Here is a 19361-nt window from a genome sequence, read left to right on the forward strand (position 1 = left end):
GGTCTGTGTATGTGTAGTTGGGAGTGTAATGAAATAATAAATATAATAATGTATCCAAACAAAACAAAAAAAAAGCAAAAAATCCTACACTCATCAAGTAAACTTGGGGCCTCGTTGTTGTTTTTATGTTGATGAATAAACTTTATACGCCACTTGAATTTATATGTATGATAATTGCCAGACGGAAAGACTTATTATTCTCTTCCTGTTAGCTTTTTTCTCACATATTTTTTGATGAACATTGCAGACTGTTGCAAAGGTGGATAGTTTTTATTCATTAGAGAATTTTGTTTGTTCTTCAATTTATTTTGCTGCTTAAATAAACAAAATAAATTGAAAGTTAATCAACAACTGATTCCTGAAAACGGGAGAACTGGGAAAAGCACATAATACAATATCATAAACTTGTCTGTCAATAACAAACTTATTTTTTTTTGCTGGAAACTGAAAAAGAGAACGGAAATGTTCTATATTATTTTAACAATATATCGACACTCGTGCCTCTCACGAAAACACACAAACAATTCCCCGTTGCTGGTTTGTTCCTGCAGCTAGTAATATATAGATTATGTAAGGAGGAAAAATATTTAGTCAAGAGATATATTTGTTCCGACTGGTATTTATATAGCTTATGAACACGTTACACATGAAAAGAACGAGTCATTTGTGTATTGTTTCGCTTGAGTTTTTGTTATCAGTATTCAAATACTGATTTCCATATATATGCTATATGAGGTGGAAACACTCCAACCACAACGCACTCATCTTGCGAGAAATCTTCCGAAAACATAAAAGGGATGATGTTGATGATTATGATGGTGGGAATAACAAAAGGCTGTTCTAATATTTATTAGTCTCTATCGTATCGTGCGATGCGAAATTTAAATGAATATTTATTATAAATGAATTGAGAGTCCACCTTGCTGCTTTGAAATAGCAAATGGTTGTTATAGAGATGACCAAGCCAATTATCTGCAGATAAATGGATGATTTGTTATGTAACGAGACAAGCTCAAAATATGAATAGAGTATCTTTCAACAATCTATTGTACCTATTTTTAAAAACTTAAAATTGACGTTATTATTCAAATCACGTCAAAAACGCATTTTCATTTTAAAAGTAAAAAAAAATTTATGAAAACATATTTTTTCTAATCACCGAACGTTCTGAGAAATTTCTTAAAAGTGATTTAAAATAGTTTCCAAACCACGCGACCTGAGATCTTAAAACCACGTGACCTTAAATAATATAAACTACGTGACGATCTTCAATCTCAGGATATTACCGAATTTTATTCTACAAAATGCGATGAAATCCACTTCAAAAAATTTTAAATTCAATCGATGTTCTGAACGAAATTTTTTTTTCTACTAAATGCAACACATTCTGCTCAAATTAAATTCAAGCGACACCAATAAGACATAACTCACCGTAATTTATAAGATTTGTTTTTGCTTGTTCTTCTCTAAATCTTGTATCGTCCATTGTCATGAAACGTCATAAATAAAATAATGTCTGTGATCTGCTGTTTTGAAGTTATTCCAAAGATAGGAATTTCAATTTTCTCCAGTGCAATACCACATCAATACATACCACCCACATTCAACAAGAAAACGGAGAGAAATTGTATTTTTGACACTTTTTCATGGAAAATTTACACAATTGTCTGTGTGTTGTGCAGTCATGCATGTCTCAAGCTGGTGTACATTTTATTTTTCTCTCGACCATCGATAAAAAATAAGAAGCAGGGATGTTGCATGTTCTTGCGAAGTAGTTCGTAGAACTTTTAGTTTTACTGTGTCCAATATCGAGATTTTCTTAGAATAATTTTCAAATAATTCGTTATTATTATCATTATTACTATTACTTTTGCAACTCCGGAGCGTTATCTCTTGAAGCAAGAAGCCAAACATGCCTCAGATAGATAAATAACTTTTTCGGTTCATTTAGGCTCGACAATGCATGAATAGTAATGAGATTTTTTGTTGGTCTCATTCCAAGCAGATATGCAAGATTTTACAATGACTATAATATAACCATTTGTATGGCCGGGCTATACAGAGAAATAATGGTCGAAATTTTCTATTTTTCTTTGGACAAGAACTAAATGTGAGGAACATTGATAAAATATTGAAAAGAATGTGTGAGTTTTTTTTCTTCAAACAAATTGTTGCTTCATTGTATAACACCACCTGATATTCTGATTTTTTTAAGTAGGTTTATATAACATGACCTAAATGAGCGATCAATCATTGTCATCTGTCCAATATTCACATTCAACACAACCTCTACATTAGATATAGTTTTTGTGTTCATCGTCAGACTTTCTGATGGTTTTGTAATTTTTTTTTTACGAAATACTTCTGGATGCAGTAAAAATACGCATTGAAAGTTTGTAATAAACTTTCGTTTAACGCTTAGCCGAGAAAAGAGCAGATGCTGCAGTGCATTAATCGTAATGATGCTTTAACAAATAACAAAAACAGCATTACGAAACACAAAACTTAATTATAAAGTGGCAGTAACTTTATCGTTCCCACTGACGAATAGTCGTACAAATTGTAGCACACAAAAAATTAGGCAAATTTTTTGGCTGACTGTTGAAATTTAATCTTAATGATCTAAATTTGTGAGTGAAACCGATATAAGGACCGATAAAAAGTTGCCTGAAATGCCTCGTCGGTGTATAAATATGTGACCCAAGAGCACATTATTATTATTATCTTTCTCATTTCTCTTTTCATCTATATATTCACTTCAAAGTTTCGCATCAAATTCAATTACAATTACTTGTCACATTAATTTGCAATAAAAGACACACGTTTATGTTGTCAGACACAGATATTTTTCAGATATACATAATAATGCCGTCACACGCTATGTGACACATACCAGCAAAATCTAAAACTATGTGGATGAAGAGAAAATAGAAATAATAGTAAAATCATGGGAGGATTTTCTGATCTCATTATCCCTAACGAGCTCATTTTATCCCTCACATTTATGGTATTTGTCTTTTGTTGTACTACAATAATATGTCGCACAATCAATGCGAATACATTTATTTTTTTCTCCGCATTAGATTGGATCGGATGTTGAAAGGATCTATCGAACAAAGTAATTTAACTCATGACTAACTGTCTTGAATCGACCAGCTATTCGGCAAAATGTATTATTATTGTCTTTAGTGACAAGCCAGCTAAGACATATATTTGTTGATGTTTATTTAACTAAAGTGAAACACAAAACGTATTAAAAGAATAAACTGAATTTCGTTATTTTATTAAGAAAACGTTAAGTGTTCTCTTGTGTTTTCTGTTAGTGTTTATTTAAAGAGACACAAAAAAAATCAATATTGTCAATAAGAGATGTTCCACATCTGTACGTGACATGTTGTCTCTCGGAATAATATGCCTTAATTAATATGTTGCCTAGCGAAATGGAGCAACAGATGACAACAGTGGACGTTATTTCCACTATAACGGTGCAAAAGACAAAAGTGAACGTTTTTAATTATAAATAATTATTCTCCGAAATAAAATTCAAATTACTTTCGCTCCAATAAACAAGCAGAGCCTCAAATAATTATGAAATTTTTCTCGCTATTTTTAGCGTTATTTACCTTTTTTGTATTTATCAATGCAATATAAAAAGAAATAAAACAAAAAAATAAATCAATATTTTTACAAAAAAAAAGAAAGAATTCTCTCCTGAATTAATACATAAAATTTTACGAAACATTAAACAAATGATCAGTTGAGTAAATATGTAAATAAAAAAAAACTTATTTCTCTTTTCTCCGGTTTTTATTGTGGCAATAGTTTTATTTATTTTCCCTTCTTCAAGGCTTTTGTTTACACTTACATTCGTATCATTCAGTCGTTCCTTTTTGCTCATTTGGTATTCAATTTATCTACCCTAACCTAACTCATCCTCGTTTTCGCCATATTCGGTAGAAGAGGTGGGTGTACACTCATATAATGACTCGGTTTGGTCGAAGATTATCTTTGATGCGAAAAAAAGAAACAAAATTAGACCCATATTTATTCTGAGCCCTTTCTTTCGGCTTTAAGGGCTTTTCTTCACCCTTTGTCATCGTATTTTTTTTATGAATAACCAGGCGTTCCATTTTAATAATAAAAATCCATTAAAATAATGGACAAATTAAAATAATTCGCGTTGGATGTTTACAAAGGACATTTTCCTTTCGTACCCACTTCAAAATTCAAATTGATACGGTATCCTCTTTAACAGGTCCGACACGAGTGAAAATAAACAATTTTTTATTAATGTTTTAAAGCAATATCCCAATTCATAAAACGTTTGTAGATATGACTTGGCAGACAAATTCATTCAGACACAGAGGAGTAGTACAGAAGGTAATGTAAAAAGCAATGACACCTAAATGTGCAAAGATCTTCTAGCATATGTGTTTAAATTGATATAACTTTTAGGCAACTCTACAGAGTCTCAAACAAGCACATATTCAGAATAATGTGGAATCATTTATTTAAGATATGTAATTAAGATAAAATACTTTATTTATATCCAGCACACGTATATCTGGTGTTAGCGCAGCATTACTTTTCGGTGTACAAAGGAGTAGTTTTCTAAATTTTGGAAAATTAAGTGGTAGATAATTTGTTGCTTTTGTTGTTAATTGTATATTGTGTATTTATGTTCATTGCGAGTTCAGCGGGTTACATTAAAATTGTTAAAGTTCTGAAAAGGGCAGTAATTAAAGTTATTTTTCATAAACGGAAAATCCCCTGTGGCTTGAAAAAGTATGATTTTAACCCTTTAAGTTGTTAATTTAATAATTTTTTAAAAATTTTTAACATCTTTTAAGGTTGATTTAACTTCTAAAAATGGGATTATAAATGACCAAAAGAAATTAAATTATCTTCTAAAACAGTCCAATTCACCTCTTAGGGAATTAGATTAACCCCTTTTCCAAAATAAGGAATTAATATAACCCTTCAGTCTTGTTTTGATCCGTAGAGTCACTCAAATGTTATTACAACTGATGCACGAAATGGATGGATTGAATTTAGTGGAAAAACCAATTAAAATTGTGTCACAAACAGATACAATCTCAGAGACAATAAAATCGATTTTAAGTCAATGTTTGTCCTCCTATAAAGTTTCTCCTATTTACGGACCGAAAAAAATGGTGATCATTAAGGGTGCAAACTGACCCCCTTGGAGACAAATTGACCCCTTAATCGAGTTTTATGATTCCTTAAAAGATTCATTTAACCCCTAAGAAATCAATCTCATCCCTTAATTAAAAAATTATTCCTTAAATAATCATAATGTTGAGATTGATTAAATTCGTTTTACTCCGTTGGGTAGCAAAGATTGAAAATAAAGATATACACAAAGTAAATTGAAAATTTGTAATATGATACAGCGGATGATACTGATCTATCTTTTGCTACATCAAAATGCAATTAATATCAGAACAGGTGTTAATGTTGCTTAAAATTTATTGAAAATTTAATTATTTATCGTCATCTGCTGGAAATATGCCTTTCATTGTCAATAAGCTGAAAGTAATACATTGTTTCTTATCAAGATTGTGGTTTAATTTGCTATCTGACGTAACAATCAATTTTTGGAATATACGAAATTCCTTTACACCGACGAAATAATGAAAAACTACGACTTTGTTGTAAAGTGGCAATTGGTAGTGTCGTAATAATAAAAGTTTGTTTTTCTTTTTAAAACTTCAATATTGAAAACACCAACAGCGATTGTTTTGTTTCAATATAATCAAGTGTTTTATTTCTCTTCTTTGTCCCTTTTTATCATTCCATTCAGTTATCTTCTTTTGTGTAGTGGCTTAACTTATGAAAGAATGTCTATCCTCTCGCATTATAAAACACATTGCTGGAGGCTAGACAACTTATCCTTTTTACAGCAATATCCGAAGAATAAAAGAAGACAAAAAAAAACCATAACTGGATAGATAAATAAAGTGCGCCAAATATCAGTGAAATCATTTATCACTCTATAAAATGTGTGTGTCTGATTGTCATTGTTTTTTTGAAATTCGTAAAATTTTGTTTTCCGCAGCTATTTTTTTTTTTTGATTGAAAACAAGATAAAGATAAAACAAAATTTTGAAATCTAGCAAAATCCTTTTTAAATTCAATGGGAAGATCTTATTCTTTGTGTGTGTGATAAGCTTACAAGCTTAAGAGGTTCTATAGCATTAAAAATGCCGTTTGTCAAATGATGACACACACACACACAAAGATCTAAGAAAACATAATGTCTCAGCAGTCAAGGAAATTATTGTCATGCTGTCTTTAAAAAAGAGTTTTTTCTTACTTCAAAGATAACTTTTAAAATATTTTTTCTATGATTTTTTGTCTTGTTGCATTATGGGTGCAAAAACAACTTCAAATAAACTGACATTCTTTAAGTGAAAAAGAAAAGTTTAGATTTTTACTGAGATTTTTTGGCATTAGATAATTTTAACTTTTGTCGAGTCAAACTTCCTTTTTAAACTTGTAAAAATTAGTTTTTTCATTTGTAAAGAGATGACAGTAATTTGTAAAGTTTTAATCGGGCATTAATAATAATTGCAAGTATTACTGATATTTACTGGAAAACTTTGAAAAAAAACGACCAATTTGTTTCTCACCAAAAAATACAGAAAAAAAACAGATGAAATTTTTATGGTGGAAACTTTTACGCCTTGTGTCCCATAAATTTCACGTCATAATACTCATTGTTTAATGTCTACTTTATAGTTCTCTTGGTTTTTTTTTGTTTTTAGAAATTTTACAACGACTAACCTGCTTCAACATCTGCTTGGTGTCCTAAGTGGCGCATTGCGTACAGGAGAAGTAGGCCATAGGATAACTGAAATCCGGTAGTGAGTACATGCGCTAGAAATGCAACGCCACACACAATCCAGCCCCATCCTCCGTCCGGATAAAAGTGCTGTTTGTTTGGTGATGCATAAATTCAATTTTATTATTTGCACGAAAAAAAAAATACAAAAATTATTGCGAAAGAACGTGTGTTAAAGATTTTTTTTTCGGGGAAAAAACATCAAAATGATTTTAAAAGTACTAACCTGGCGAATTGCATTCGTATCCACTCCAGCTCGACGCAGTCCAGGTACATTACGATGTAATGAGTGAAATTCACGTTCCAGCAAAGCGGGGTACACGCTATCTTCCTCATCGGCCAAACCACGGTTTTGTTGGACGTTGTATCCTGTGTCAATTATATAGAAAATATTTGAGGTTTTAATAAACTGTCTCTTAATTAAAAATTCATGCAAAATTGGAATATTTTATGAATATCATATTTCATGCAGTTATTTGGTACCGATGACCGGCCAATATCAAAACGGCGCACTCGAAAATGTTAAAATAAACAACTCAATCCTAATGAAATCACTCCCAAGTTTCGGCAAAACAAAATAAACAAAAAGGGAATTAAATTTTCCGTCTGACCGGAAATCATTCGTCCACTAGTGATTGTCTGTTATTTTTATTTGTTTTTCTACAGAGTAGTATGAAGTGACTTGGATTCCTATTTGCTATAATGAATTGAAGTGTTGGACCATTTATTTAATGACCAGTGCGATAAAAACTTTACTTCTGGCGTGAATGATATAGCCAGCATGTGCCCCCTAATTTAATTCACGAAATGAACAAAAGACCACAAAAACCAATATTTGAACGCAAATCAATGGAGTTTATTTGAGCAATTAATCATCTGCTGTGTTAGCTTAGTTTTTGTTTGTGGCTTTGAAATAATTGTCGTGGGATACAATTTGGTTTGCTTTGTCTTTTATTTACTTTTTTTTTGTCTTCATCAATGGGCGCTTCTCATCAAGAAATAACCTTGTTAGCAAATTTAAAGTTTAAGGAACTCGGAACAGGAAAAAACAACATGAAACGTGATATGAAATCAAAAATGTCCCAAACTAGTTATACTTTTACTCAAACATGCGTATTTGTTGGATTACAACTTAAATAGCATAAAACTCTCCAATTTGTCGTACTACTCGTCGGATATTTCTTCGGATGCCAAACTATGTCACGAAACATAAATAAAATCTCTTGGGAGGGACATTAAAAACTATTTCGCACTTCAATAAACCACGTTTCCTGTTTCTCTTCCAAAATGTATTCAAATCTTCTGTGAAAGAACAACTCCTCACGTATAATCATTACCATACAAATGAGCACAACTACTTTTTCCGTAGTCTTTCTCCCCCCTTTTAGCAAAACATTCTGTTGTTGTAACACAAAGCCAAATTTTGTTTTTCTTTCTCTCGTGAATGTTCAAGTAGATCAATATGTAGGTATGCAGGGAGAGAATAACTTGAATGCATATTGAATTATGAACGTGACTCTAGAGATCCTAGATTTTATTATTCGCAATAGTAAATCGGATGCTGCTATGACTGCCAATTTTCGATGTTCCACGGAACACAATTGACGAAAGAATATTCCCGTTAACTTTTACATGTTAATCAAAGCAAAGACGAGGAATAATTCTAAAAAATTATGAATTTGAATGAAGGATAGAAACTCAATGTGGTGAAAATGGCTTTTTACATTAAGCCCTGGAAGTTTAAAAAATTGAGACCCTCTAAATTTTCATAAAAAAAATTTAATTTTTATAAAGACCGTTTTTAACAATTTTTTGTTGCTTATGTAGAATGGGGCACAAAAGAGGTAAAAATAAAAATTTCATAGTTTTTCAAGATGTTTTTTTTTTCAAAAAAATTAATTTAGAACATAAAAATTAAGTTTGCATAAGAATTTCCTGCTTTCATTTTTTTTTTACAATTGACTGAATCTAGTTTGAAATCAGCAAATACCATGGAGAAAACGTTTTAGAAAAAAAATATTTGCAAAAGGTCGAAAATTGCCATTATATATGAAAAAGTATTTCAAAACAAAACTTTTTTATATTGCCCCTTTTTCCATCAAATAAAAAAATTGGGATAAAAACTTCTAAATAAATTTTTAATGATTTAATTTTCTAAAAAAAAAATAATAAATAAATAGAGATAAACTTCTTTTGAAAACTTAAAGGATCTTCTTTTTTTTAATCTTCAAGGCCTCATCGTACCATTTCAGTAACTAGGCAACTCCATTCTGAATTAAGATTAAAAGTTTAAAGAAAATTTTTATCATATCTAAGAAGCCGGACATCAAATATCAAATTCCATACCTACTCAATTTATTACAATTCATTATTTAGTGCTCGTAAAAGTTTCCCTTTGACCGAAATTCCGTACAATACACAGCTTAATGTCCTCTTTGATTTCCTATAAAACTTTTTTATTGCACACTAAACCTGCATGTCTGGTTACAAAGACTGCCGTCTCTGTTGTTATTCCGTATTCATATGTCTTTCTCATATATGAACGCCTGGGGCCATTATCGCAAAGTCTCCTTTTTTTTGATTAAGTTTCGATCATTTGTTCCGACTCCATACAATATGATGATTGATTGACGTTACACAACCAACACACATGTAGGTCAGCATTGACAAAAGTGATGTGCAAGCTCGTTGTCTCAATCCTTTTTGAACGGCAATTTATTTTATATCCTCTACCATCCATGACACACACTGTCAAGTCAAGTAAGCACAAAATTTGAAATTATATTCTAAAATAAGATTTGCGCTCAAGCATAAATTATTATGGCTATCTATGCGATGCGGTTACTATCAGGGTACCTTCAAGGTTGTGTCACTGTTATTAAAAATAACTGATTGCCGAGTTTTTACGTGGATATATAGTTAAAGAGAATATCTCATTAAAATATAAATTGACTAACAATCTGCTTTTATTTACCATTCAAGTCAATGATAAGCCATATTGAATGCCAGAAGCGATTGTGTCAGTTTCTGCCGAGTTAGTATTTTTGCTTTTTTTTATAAAATATGCAGTAAAGTTTTATAAAAATTTTACTACGAGATGCAACGAGAACCATTTTTTTACATACTACATTGCATTTTATGACAGTACTATTACTTTCATATTTAGGTCGCTCCAAATTAAACTTTAAAATAAGATCAAGAAATTTTTTTAACAAAAGGGTAAGTTAAAACGAGTCCAGATAGCTTTAAGAATGGGAGGTTCATTCATTAAAAAATCGTCTTTTTAACCATTTTTGGGTGTTTGTGTAATTTTTAAAAATAAGTAGTGCTGTACTTGTTCGTAATTTAAAATAAGTTTACATTTAATAAAAAGAACGATTTCATATAAATTAATTTTTTTACACTAAAATAAAAAAAGACAAATAAAAAGATAATTAAAAAAAATTGTCGAAATTTGTCAATTTTAATTTTTTTTTTCTAAAATCAGACAACAAACTTGGTTTCTGAGTTTTATCTAAATCGGCCTAAATATGCTCACTGCCATGAGCGCTACTTGATCAAAAGTCACTATTAATTTTTTTTACATAAATTCGATCGAACTCGAGTGAATTAAATTATAATAATTTTTTTACGATACGCATTTCTTGAAAATTATGGACTCCATCACGTTATGATACCGCTATCTATCCCAAAGCACGTTCAATCCATAAAATCAGCGTACCACGCGCTTTTGTCAATAAAATCGACTCCAAGCAGAAAATGTACATCAAATTTCCGGATTTGATCAAATTTGATTAAAACAAACATTACAATTACCGTAAATCAAAACGGCGTTACTGCATACAAAATCCTCCAATCCTACGATTGATATGTTGTTTATATGAATAATATTATGCTGTATTGTAATATATTATGCGAACGTAAGCTGCTATTATAAAGTTAAATAAATACAGTGTGCGCTTCTGCATGCACCGCGCAAAAAATATATGAATGAATGCTCGAACATAAAATAATATATAATAATAAAATGTGTAAATAAACTCTGCAAATAATTGCTCTATCAAGATTCCAATATTACTCAAATGTAAATTTTGCTCGAACAGTTTCGTTCAAAATGAGAAAAAAAAGAGAAAGAATGAAGGAAACAATTTTGGATTTTGGGTGCTTGCTGAACATCATAAACTTAAATCTGTTCTTCCGGTACCTACTTCTTGTTTCAACACGTCAATCACGGTCTTTACACACAAAACATGTTAATGAAAACATAAACAGACTTTCTGTACTAAATAACACGCTGATTTGCCCCAAATATGTTAGTTTAGTCTCCACGTGAGCAACAATATTGTGTGCAACAATTTCAAACTTGCTCCTTTTCGGAGGAACAAACTCGGTGCACACCCAGTCAATTGAAAAATCTTAACTCAATGTAAAACTTCCTTCAATGTTGTTTTTCTGCTGGCATTGTTCTCGAGTGAACGTGTGTGTTTGTATTGGAAAACATCGACGGCAAAATATTTGAAAAAAATATTTTATATGTTTTCCCTCCTTTAAAGTTAGTTAAGTTATGCTTCGTGAAACGCTGCAGGTAGGCCGTTATAGCTAGCTGTTGAGGTGGATGCTCTCATTACTCGTGAATTGCGTGCAACTTTTATATTGTTGTAAAAATGCCTATTTTATATGAATAATTCATTCGCAATTCCCCTCCTTTATTTATAATTTATAGATGCATATCCTGATTTTTTTTTCTCTGTATCAAAACAATGGGTGACTTTATATAACATTAAACTATTTTAACTCTATTTTAATTTTCCAAGATCGCGATGTGGTACAAAAGTGAAAAACTGACGTCTCGCATCGCATTTTTGGTTTTTGTAAAGCAATGGAAGTTTTGCAAGTATATATTTTATGGAGAAAAATTATTTAAAATAAATTGAGAAAATAAAAGATCATATTAAAAAAAAATAAATATATATTTAAACCTAAATTTTTAAAAATCTTAAATCGACATTTTGGGATTTTTTTAAATTTGTAAGAAAAAATTAAAAAAAAAGTCACTAGGAAATATTTTCGTCTCGGGTAGTATATGTTTCATAAAAACCTACCTAAAGCCTAAAATGCGCCGCGAAACGTGGTTTTTGCTCTGTATGTAATTAATTCATTCATTTGTGAAATTCAAGCAAAAACTATCTTCATTGAAAGAAAAATGAATAAGACGAATACTTGACAAAATTATTTTCAAAGCAAGTTTCCTTACATTCTTTATCAAGTATCTCAGACATTTTTTTGCGTCATGAAGTGAAGGGTGGTGAAACATAAATTGACAATAATGTTCCGTAGGTATAAACTTTTTTCCTGTATTTTTATACTTTCATTTAAACTTTTTGCTAAAACTTTTCATGTACCAAGTACTTTTGGCTAATATTGACTTTATTTTAAAAGTAAGACAAGTGGCTCAGGTAACATCGAACTTGTATGATTAAATACTACATTCGGTTCCTTTGTAGAGAAAACCCTATATCATTGTACAAAAAAAAAGGGATGATGATCAAGAGGTTGCGGTATTCGAATTGAATTTTTATTGAGACATCTTCCTTTTTATATTATGTACATTCCTTTTTTGGTTTCTTCCTTTTTTTATCACTGAATCGTAACAAGTACACTTCAGACACCTCGTTTTTTCCTATTTTTCGTTAAAGGTGGGTTGTGTACACAGAAACTTTTACAACTTTATTTTTTAAAGACATAAGAGATACTCTTAAAACGACATAAAGTTTCATATTGAAGCGCAGAGTGTTTTCGATAACTTGTAGCTTACGCGATTGTCGTTGAAATTTAACGACTAGCAGCACGTTTTTATAATAATAACCAAACAATCAAATAGTTGTAAAAAAAATTACGTTAGCTACAACGTGTGTAAATTACATTAAACACACAATATAACTTTATAGAGTCATACGTAAAAAGCTCTTATTTTTTTTCGCGATTTTTTGTTGATAAAAGTTTTCAATTTATTTTTTTTTCTTTGGCATACAATCGCAGTAGCATGTGTGTGGATTTTACAGATAATTATTTTAATAATAATAAACAGTAAGTGATGACAAGTAAATCACATGTTGGATGTTTGGTAAAAAGCGATTAAAATTTCGTACGTGACTCAATGTAAGTTTCTCGATTTGATACACAAATGAGCACCCTAATGCGGAAAAATCTTTTTGAGTGACAATAAAATCCGATGCATGTTGTAATAAAACAGTAGTGGTCAAACTTTACTCACGGTAGGTGGCATAAATTTTGAAAGTAACTTTTGATGTAGAACAATAATAAAAGCAATAAAATAATTTGAATGGAATGGAACTGTCGTCGGTGTTGTATCGAAAGATGCCCGATATAGAAGAAAAGACATTAAAATGTTATTTTTGTATAATAAAAGGAGCAACTAGAAATATTATAATTAAACTAATATAAATGTCGTAATAAAACAATGATTCATTTTTACTGCTCACGTGTTTCCAAACAATGACAAAACTTTAAGTATTACAATAGTAGTTAGAAATTTTTCATGGAGCAAAATAACAGGTATGATTTTTTTTTTACAAATTTACTTTTTAAATATAATTCCAAAAAATGAATTATTTTAATATGATTGATAATCTTATAACTTCATAATTAACAACTATAGAATTTCACACATTAGAAAACATAATTTTTTGTTTGTAACGAAGATTATACTTATATTAAGATTATACTTATTTTAAATTTTTTTATTATCTTTTTATTTATTTTTTTTTTATAAAGTTTATTATTGAAAAATATTTTTATAGTAATTTTTGTTTAAATTTAATTCTTATAAAGTTATCTATTTTTTTAAATTTAAATATAGTTTGAATAAATAAAATGTTAAATATTTATTCATTGTTTGTAAAATTTATCTCAATAATATTTATTACGATAGGTATGCTAATGTTGTAATAACAATGATTATTACTGCTCAACTGTTATCAACCACAAAAAATTATTATATTCAAGTTCACTAATGTGTGAAATTGTTATAGCTACTAGGTACGTGTATTAGAATGAACAAGTACACAACATTGCAATGTAAATTATTATTATTCTTCAAAACTTTGGAATGTTTGTTTTGTATCTAATCAAAAAGTGTCTATAACTTTTTAATGACAGTGACAAAGTTATAAAATGGCACAAATCAAGTGTCACTCATTCTTTTGTGAAAGTTTTTAAATAAAATAATTTTAAATGTTTTTTTTTAAATTTCACATTTACAACAACATAAAGGATGTTTGAAAATGATGATTACTTTATTTCTCGTGAATACTGAGGCATTTGTTTTATATTTGTAATCAATTAACACAGTTTTTCAGACAATCGCTCGTTCACGGGTTGGTTCATTCATAAAACAAAATACCGACAACTTTTAATATTATTGTCATTTGAATAAACGTTTTTTGTTAACTTTTCGATTATTGTGGATGGTCGTGTAGTAGTGCGAATTTTTAAACTAAAGAAACCAAGAATAAAAATTTAGTCAAGTTGAAGTAGTTCTCTCGAGAGGACGGTATACTAAGAATATTATTGGATTATTAAAAGTCGCATTAAATAAGTTTACTGCCTTAAGAAAAAAGAAAAAAAAAATGTGTTGTTAGAAATCAATGTCGCAGTGTAATTTTAGCAGTAACTAGAGAAGCAATGACTGTAAAAGCTAACGAAAAAGCAAAACAAATTTCCTCTTTTTATAGGAATGTTGTGTCAAATAACAAATACAAGATCCATGGGATTAGGAAACCGAAATTTTCGCTGCATGGCGGCAGTGTGGAAACAAAGCGACATAGTCCATCATCGCAAGTTATCGATATACCCCTAGATTGCAGAACGTGCTCGAGTCATAGACGCGCTCTGCAAGAGCATAACAATGAAAAATGTGATGAGTCATGTGAAACGAATAAAGTAAAGGCTGTTGCTAATGAAGTGTTCAATGATTTTTGTCATACGACATCAATTCATGGCATGAAATTTCTAACCGGCCAGTCACACTGGCTCGAAAGAACAATATGGATAGCAATTTATGCGTTTGCTTTATGGTTTTGCGGTAGTCTCGTGTGGGAACGGTATATACGGTGGGAACGGAATCCTGTGATCATTAGTTTCGATAAACGTTTCGAATCTATCTCTGAAGTCCCGTTTCCCGCTGTCACCATCTGTCCGGACCAAAAGTCAATTAAAAAAGTTTTCAACTACACAAAAGTGCTCAACGAAATAAAGCGACGACACAGCAGCGCCGAGACAAACGTAACACTCGATCTTGATTACAAGTTGACAGACTTTGATAGAGAAACTTTCCAACTGCTTGCACAAATGTGTCTTCCCAAAGGTGCTGACGTATCAGAGGTAAGAAGATGTATCACTTTATCATCATACTTGTTTACCAAATCACTTATCGCCGCATAATTAACGCATTTCTACTAATTGATGTTACTTTTTTTCACACAAATTATCGGTGACGCATCTCTTATCGCATGTCAAAAAAAAAATCGAAATACCTCCTAGTTTGTCGATACATACGACGCATATGCCAGCAACAAAACAAGTATGGACCGAGAAAGAGTTTTATCAATACTGGACACAATCACACCGACACTCGAGGACGTTTGTTACAGTCATGATTGGGCTTTCTCCAAAACATCGAAGAAATGTGGAAGGGATTTTGGCAAAATATTAACGGAAGACGGTCTCTGCTACACATATAACTTACTGGATAAAAGTGAGCTATTTCTCAATAAAACGTAAGATTATCACGTATTTTTTCGGGTGGTTTATTAACTTTATTGTTTTTCATCATGATAGAGTTCATGGGTATCGCAGTAGCGGACGACTTAGCTCGAATTGGACCAAGACAGCGGGATATACAAAAAATATTACAATAAATACGTATCCGAAGAGGGTATATTCGACACGAGAAAAGCTCGCATTAACTCTCAAACTGAATACGATGAATATGGACAACTTGTTTCCGCAGCAAGGACGAGGATTCAAGGTAAGTTTCTTTTGTTTCGAAAAGGTTTATGCTGTCTTAAGTGTTTTTGTTTGTGTTTATCCTAGATATATTTGCACGCACCGACAGAATTTCCCTGGAGCACGAAGCAATATTTTAAAGTGTCTACCGGGCAGAGTGTTACGCTAACCGTAACTCCCCAGTTGATACGAACATCCAGTTTCTTACGTGACTACCCGCCTACGAAGCGCGAGTGTTACTTCAATCATGAAAATCCACTTAAATATTTCCAAGTTTACACCAAAGAGAATTGTGAATTGGAATGTTTAGCGGATTATTCAAAGCTGTTATGTGATTGCGTTCCATTTTGGATGCCAAGTACGTATCCAACACATAAATTGTATCAATTATTCTTCGTCTAACAGCAAAATTGTAATAACTGTCATTCTGTTTGTCTGCCCAACAGGAGGTGTCGGTGCCAGAATTTGCGGCCTAGAGAATTTCGAATGCTACACGCAAGCGATATACAAACATTTGTCCGGAGCACTTGATACGGGAAACGAAGAGGACTACATTGAGCCGCCAGTGATGGGTAATAAACCGAAAAATTCCTCCGAAGCTTCGAATACAACAAGCGCCAACGAAACTGTGCGAACACTCATTCAAGAGCGACGTTATCCATTTTATTTGTACAAATACCGGCAGTGGCAGGAGAGACAAAATAAGAATGATTCAGGGAATTCCGATGCGGATGGCAGCAAAGACGAGTACGATAGTAAATATGATCATCTTGCATTCAACTACAAGTGTAAATGTTTACCGGCATGTAATTCAATCAATTACATGGCCGATTATCGTACAAGTTCCTTTTATTTGGAGAGTGTAGGATTGGATTATAATACACTTCCACTCGGGTAGGTCTTATGAAATTTATGAATACACCATTACCTCTTAACAAATTCCATGCTCAAAATGTTCCTTTTACACAGATATCACTTCATGCGAGTGGAAATTCAATTTCGTGAATCGCAGTTTGTACCTATGAGACGATCTGAGTTATATGGCTTGTACGACTTTGTCTCTAATTTTGGCGGGCTCTTTGGACTGTTTCTCGGCATGTCGCTGATGAGCATTTTTGAAGTCATATACTTTGCTACAATCCGACTAATTGCGTCTTGCAGATCCAGATTCAAAAGTGAAAAGCAGGAAAAACTGAGAAAACGAGAAATTCCAACGATTGATAAATAAAAACCTAAGTCGTCTAATTTATTTGATTGCGTTAGAATAATATTCAAAAATCCTCCTATTCTTAGTTTTTAAAATAAACGAAATCTCAAAAAAAAAAAATGTTTCCATTAATAAAACATACAAAGTCGCCACAGCATCAGTTCAAACATATTTGTATCGTAAAACGAAAAATTTATGTTTTCTAAAATCTGGGTGGCTGTTGTTACTCCGACTCGAGCGCTGTTTTTGCCACGAACAAGTTTTTTATGTTTTTGTTTTTTTTTTGCCTGCTCATATTCTCTTATGTGGAAATGTGTGTATGCTATCCTCACTGTTCATGTTGAAAAGCCACCTACAATGTGTTTTTTCACAGTTTATTGTTTTAGGTGTTGTGTGTGTTATAACATTATATTTTCGTTTTTATGTTTTGCGCCTAGTTTCTGTTCAGTTCCTAGGGTTCGTTCTTGAAAAAAAATCATTTGCGAAGAGCTAATATATTCTGCCAGCTTCCGACACTAGGGGGAAGAAAAATGGAAGAATTTTTTCTTAATTTAAAAAAAACGTCGCTTTTTCTTCCCCAGAAAGATCACATATGGAAGGTTTGGTCGGAAGCATTTTTAATAAATTTCTCAACTGGAATAAAATGTTATTGCAGAACGTTTAACTTTATTGACAGTCCAAAAACGCAATATACTGTGAAACACGTATTTAAATGTCATTGCATCGAATAATTAAATTAATTTATTTATTTATCCAGAAAAGTGATGCCGTTGGCTACAATTATTCATATTAATAGAATCAAAATAAAATGTATACCAGTGAAATTAAATTAAAATCCGACTCAATATATAATTTTTAATTCTTTATCAAATGTGGTCGCAATGTGATAATTTTCATTTAAAAATAAACAGAGAAAATGATTAATTAGACCAAAATGTTGTGCTTACCTGCGTATGAGTTTCTAGGAATGCCGTAATTGTTGGCTGGTGCACTGCCAGTGCCATTTCCGACATTCAGCAGATGACTTTGGCTACTTGATAAATCGTGTCGCGAATGTTCAATGTTGAAGCGACATCGTGCACAATATGCGGCTCGAACGGAGATTGGTAGCGGTGGTGGTGCCGGTGGAGGACTTGCGGAAGAAGCCATGGAAGGTGGGCTGTCAGGTGGATTCATGTCTGTGGAAGTATCGGTTGCTTTATCTATTTTTATGGGTTTCGGTTTGGTTCCGGGTGCCGCTGTCGTCGCAATTGCAGTTGGTGGCGGTGCCGATGTTGTATTTCCTACTTGGGATTGCTCGCAGTTGTTTTTATTAGCTTCGTGCTCTCGCTGTTGCACTTGTGCCGAACAATAAAACTGCTCAAATTCCTTTTGTCTCTGTCTCAAATATTGCTCGTAGCAACATCGATGTCCGCAATTCGTTGAATTGTAATACGGGTAGTTTGGTGGAAGTGTGGCGTCTGTTTCATCGGCATCCGATGCAATATTGCACGAAGGAAAATACGATTGGGGACACGAAATAGAGGCTCCCGTGCAAATTCCGTAGTTGTAATAGTAGTAGCCCGGATTGAAGGGGACTCTAAGACATGTACAGTCGGGGTTGTATTGTCACGGTGTTGTTGTCGTTGATTCCGGTGGTAAGGAGGTGTAAGCTAAACTATTCCGCACAAAGGGTTCCTCTTGTTCAATTGAGGTCTGACTACAACTACGAGATGATACTTGTGCGCGTCTATGTCTGCTGCTGCTACTACGATTAGTTATTGACCTATCTAATGATCGCGTTCGAAAGTAATCTGGATAACCAACTAATGAGGGCTCGGATCGCTGTGTTTGAATTTGTCCGCGATTGCACGTACAAAGTTGCATGTTAAAAAAAAGTTTAATATTGTCCCAACGACTTTTCAATTCACGCTCCTAACAAAATAAAAACGTTTCTTCTTGCCTTTTATCACAAGTGATGGGTGTCTGCGTCAAAATCCTTTTCTTTTATTTCATCATAACTCAGAGCGAACACATTAGACATCATCACGACACTCATTTTTTCATTTTATACTTCATGTTTCCTGAATTTTATCATATTTTTTATTATTATGATTTTTTCCATTATAACTTCTTATTCCATTCATTCTTCATTTGATTTTATTTCATTCATTATTATACATTTTACGGATTTTTTTCGCTTTTTATCATAACACGTTGCTCTTTTCACAACAATGTAACAATGTTATGTGATTTTTTTTTCTCTTTTTATTTATATATAAA

At 31.9% G+C, this 19361-nt stretch overlaps 2 protein-coding genes across 2 annotated transcripts in view; one reads left to right on the forward strand and one right to left on the reverse strand.

Moving 5' to 3' along the window:
* The window catches only part of LOC134832336 (uncharacterized), a 34130-nt gene extending 14973 nt beyond the window's left edge, over positions 1 to 19157 (reverse strand). The window contains exons 1-4 of the mRNA XM_063846325.1: positions 19153 to 19157; positions 18047 to 18678; positions 7092 to 7234; positions 6808 to 6955 (exon numbers count right to left, since the gene is read on the reverse strand). Coding sequence (XP_063702395.1) covers positions 6808 to 6955; positions 7092 to 7234; positions 18047 to 18678; positions 19153 to 19157 — 928 coding nt within the window. The remainder of the gene's footprint in view (positions 1 to 6807; positions 6956 to 7091; positions 7235 to 18046; positions 18679 to 19152) is intronic.
* Positions 13146 to 17193, forward strand: LOC134830690 (pickpocket protein 28-like). Its single transcript, XM_063844246.1, has 7 exons — positions 13146 to 13441; positions 14620 to 15268; positions 15428 to 15663; positions 15725 to 15914; positions 15980 to 16250; positions 16339 to 16786; positions 16862 to 17193. The coding sequence occupies exons 1-7, from the start codon at positions 13425 to 13427 to the stop codon at positions 17118 to 17120; spliced, it is 2070 nt and encodes a 689-aa protein (XP_063700316.1). The 5' UTR covers positions 13146 to 13424; the 3' UTR covers positions 17121 to 17193.
* Positions 19158 to 19361: the final 204 nt, after the last annotated feature.

Source organism: Culicoides brevitarsis, chromosome 2 (assembly GCF_036172545.1).
Source record: "Culicoides brevitarsis isolate CSIRO-B50_1 chromosome 2, AGI_CSIRO_Cbre_v1, whole genome shotgun sequence".
Taxonomy (NCBI): Eukaryota; Metazoa; Arthropoda; class Insecta; order Diptera; family Ceratopogonidae; genus Culicoides; species Culicoides brevitarsis.

What these genes read in the sequence shown, in the direction of transcription:
- LOC134830690 (XM_063844246.1), top strand. An exon ending in AGCAAGGACGAGGATTCAAG is followed by an intron (nt 15,915 to 15,979) that starts GTAAGTTTCTTT and finishes TGTTTATCCTAG; the next exon opens with ATATATTTGCACGCACCGAC. An exon ending in CGTTCCATTTTGGATGCCAA is followed by an intron (nt 16,251 to 16,338) that starts GTACGTATCCAA and finishes TCTGCCCAACAG; the next exon opens with GAGGTGTCGGTGCCAGAATT.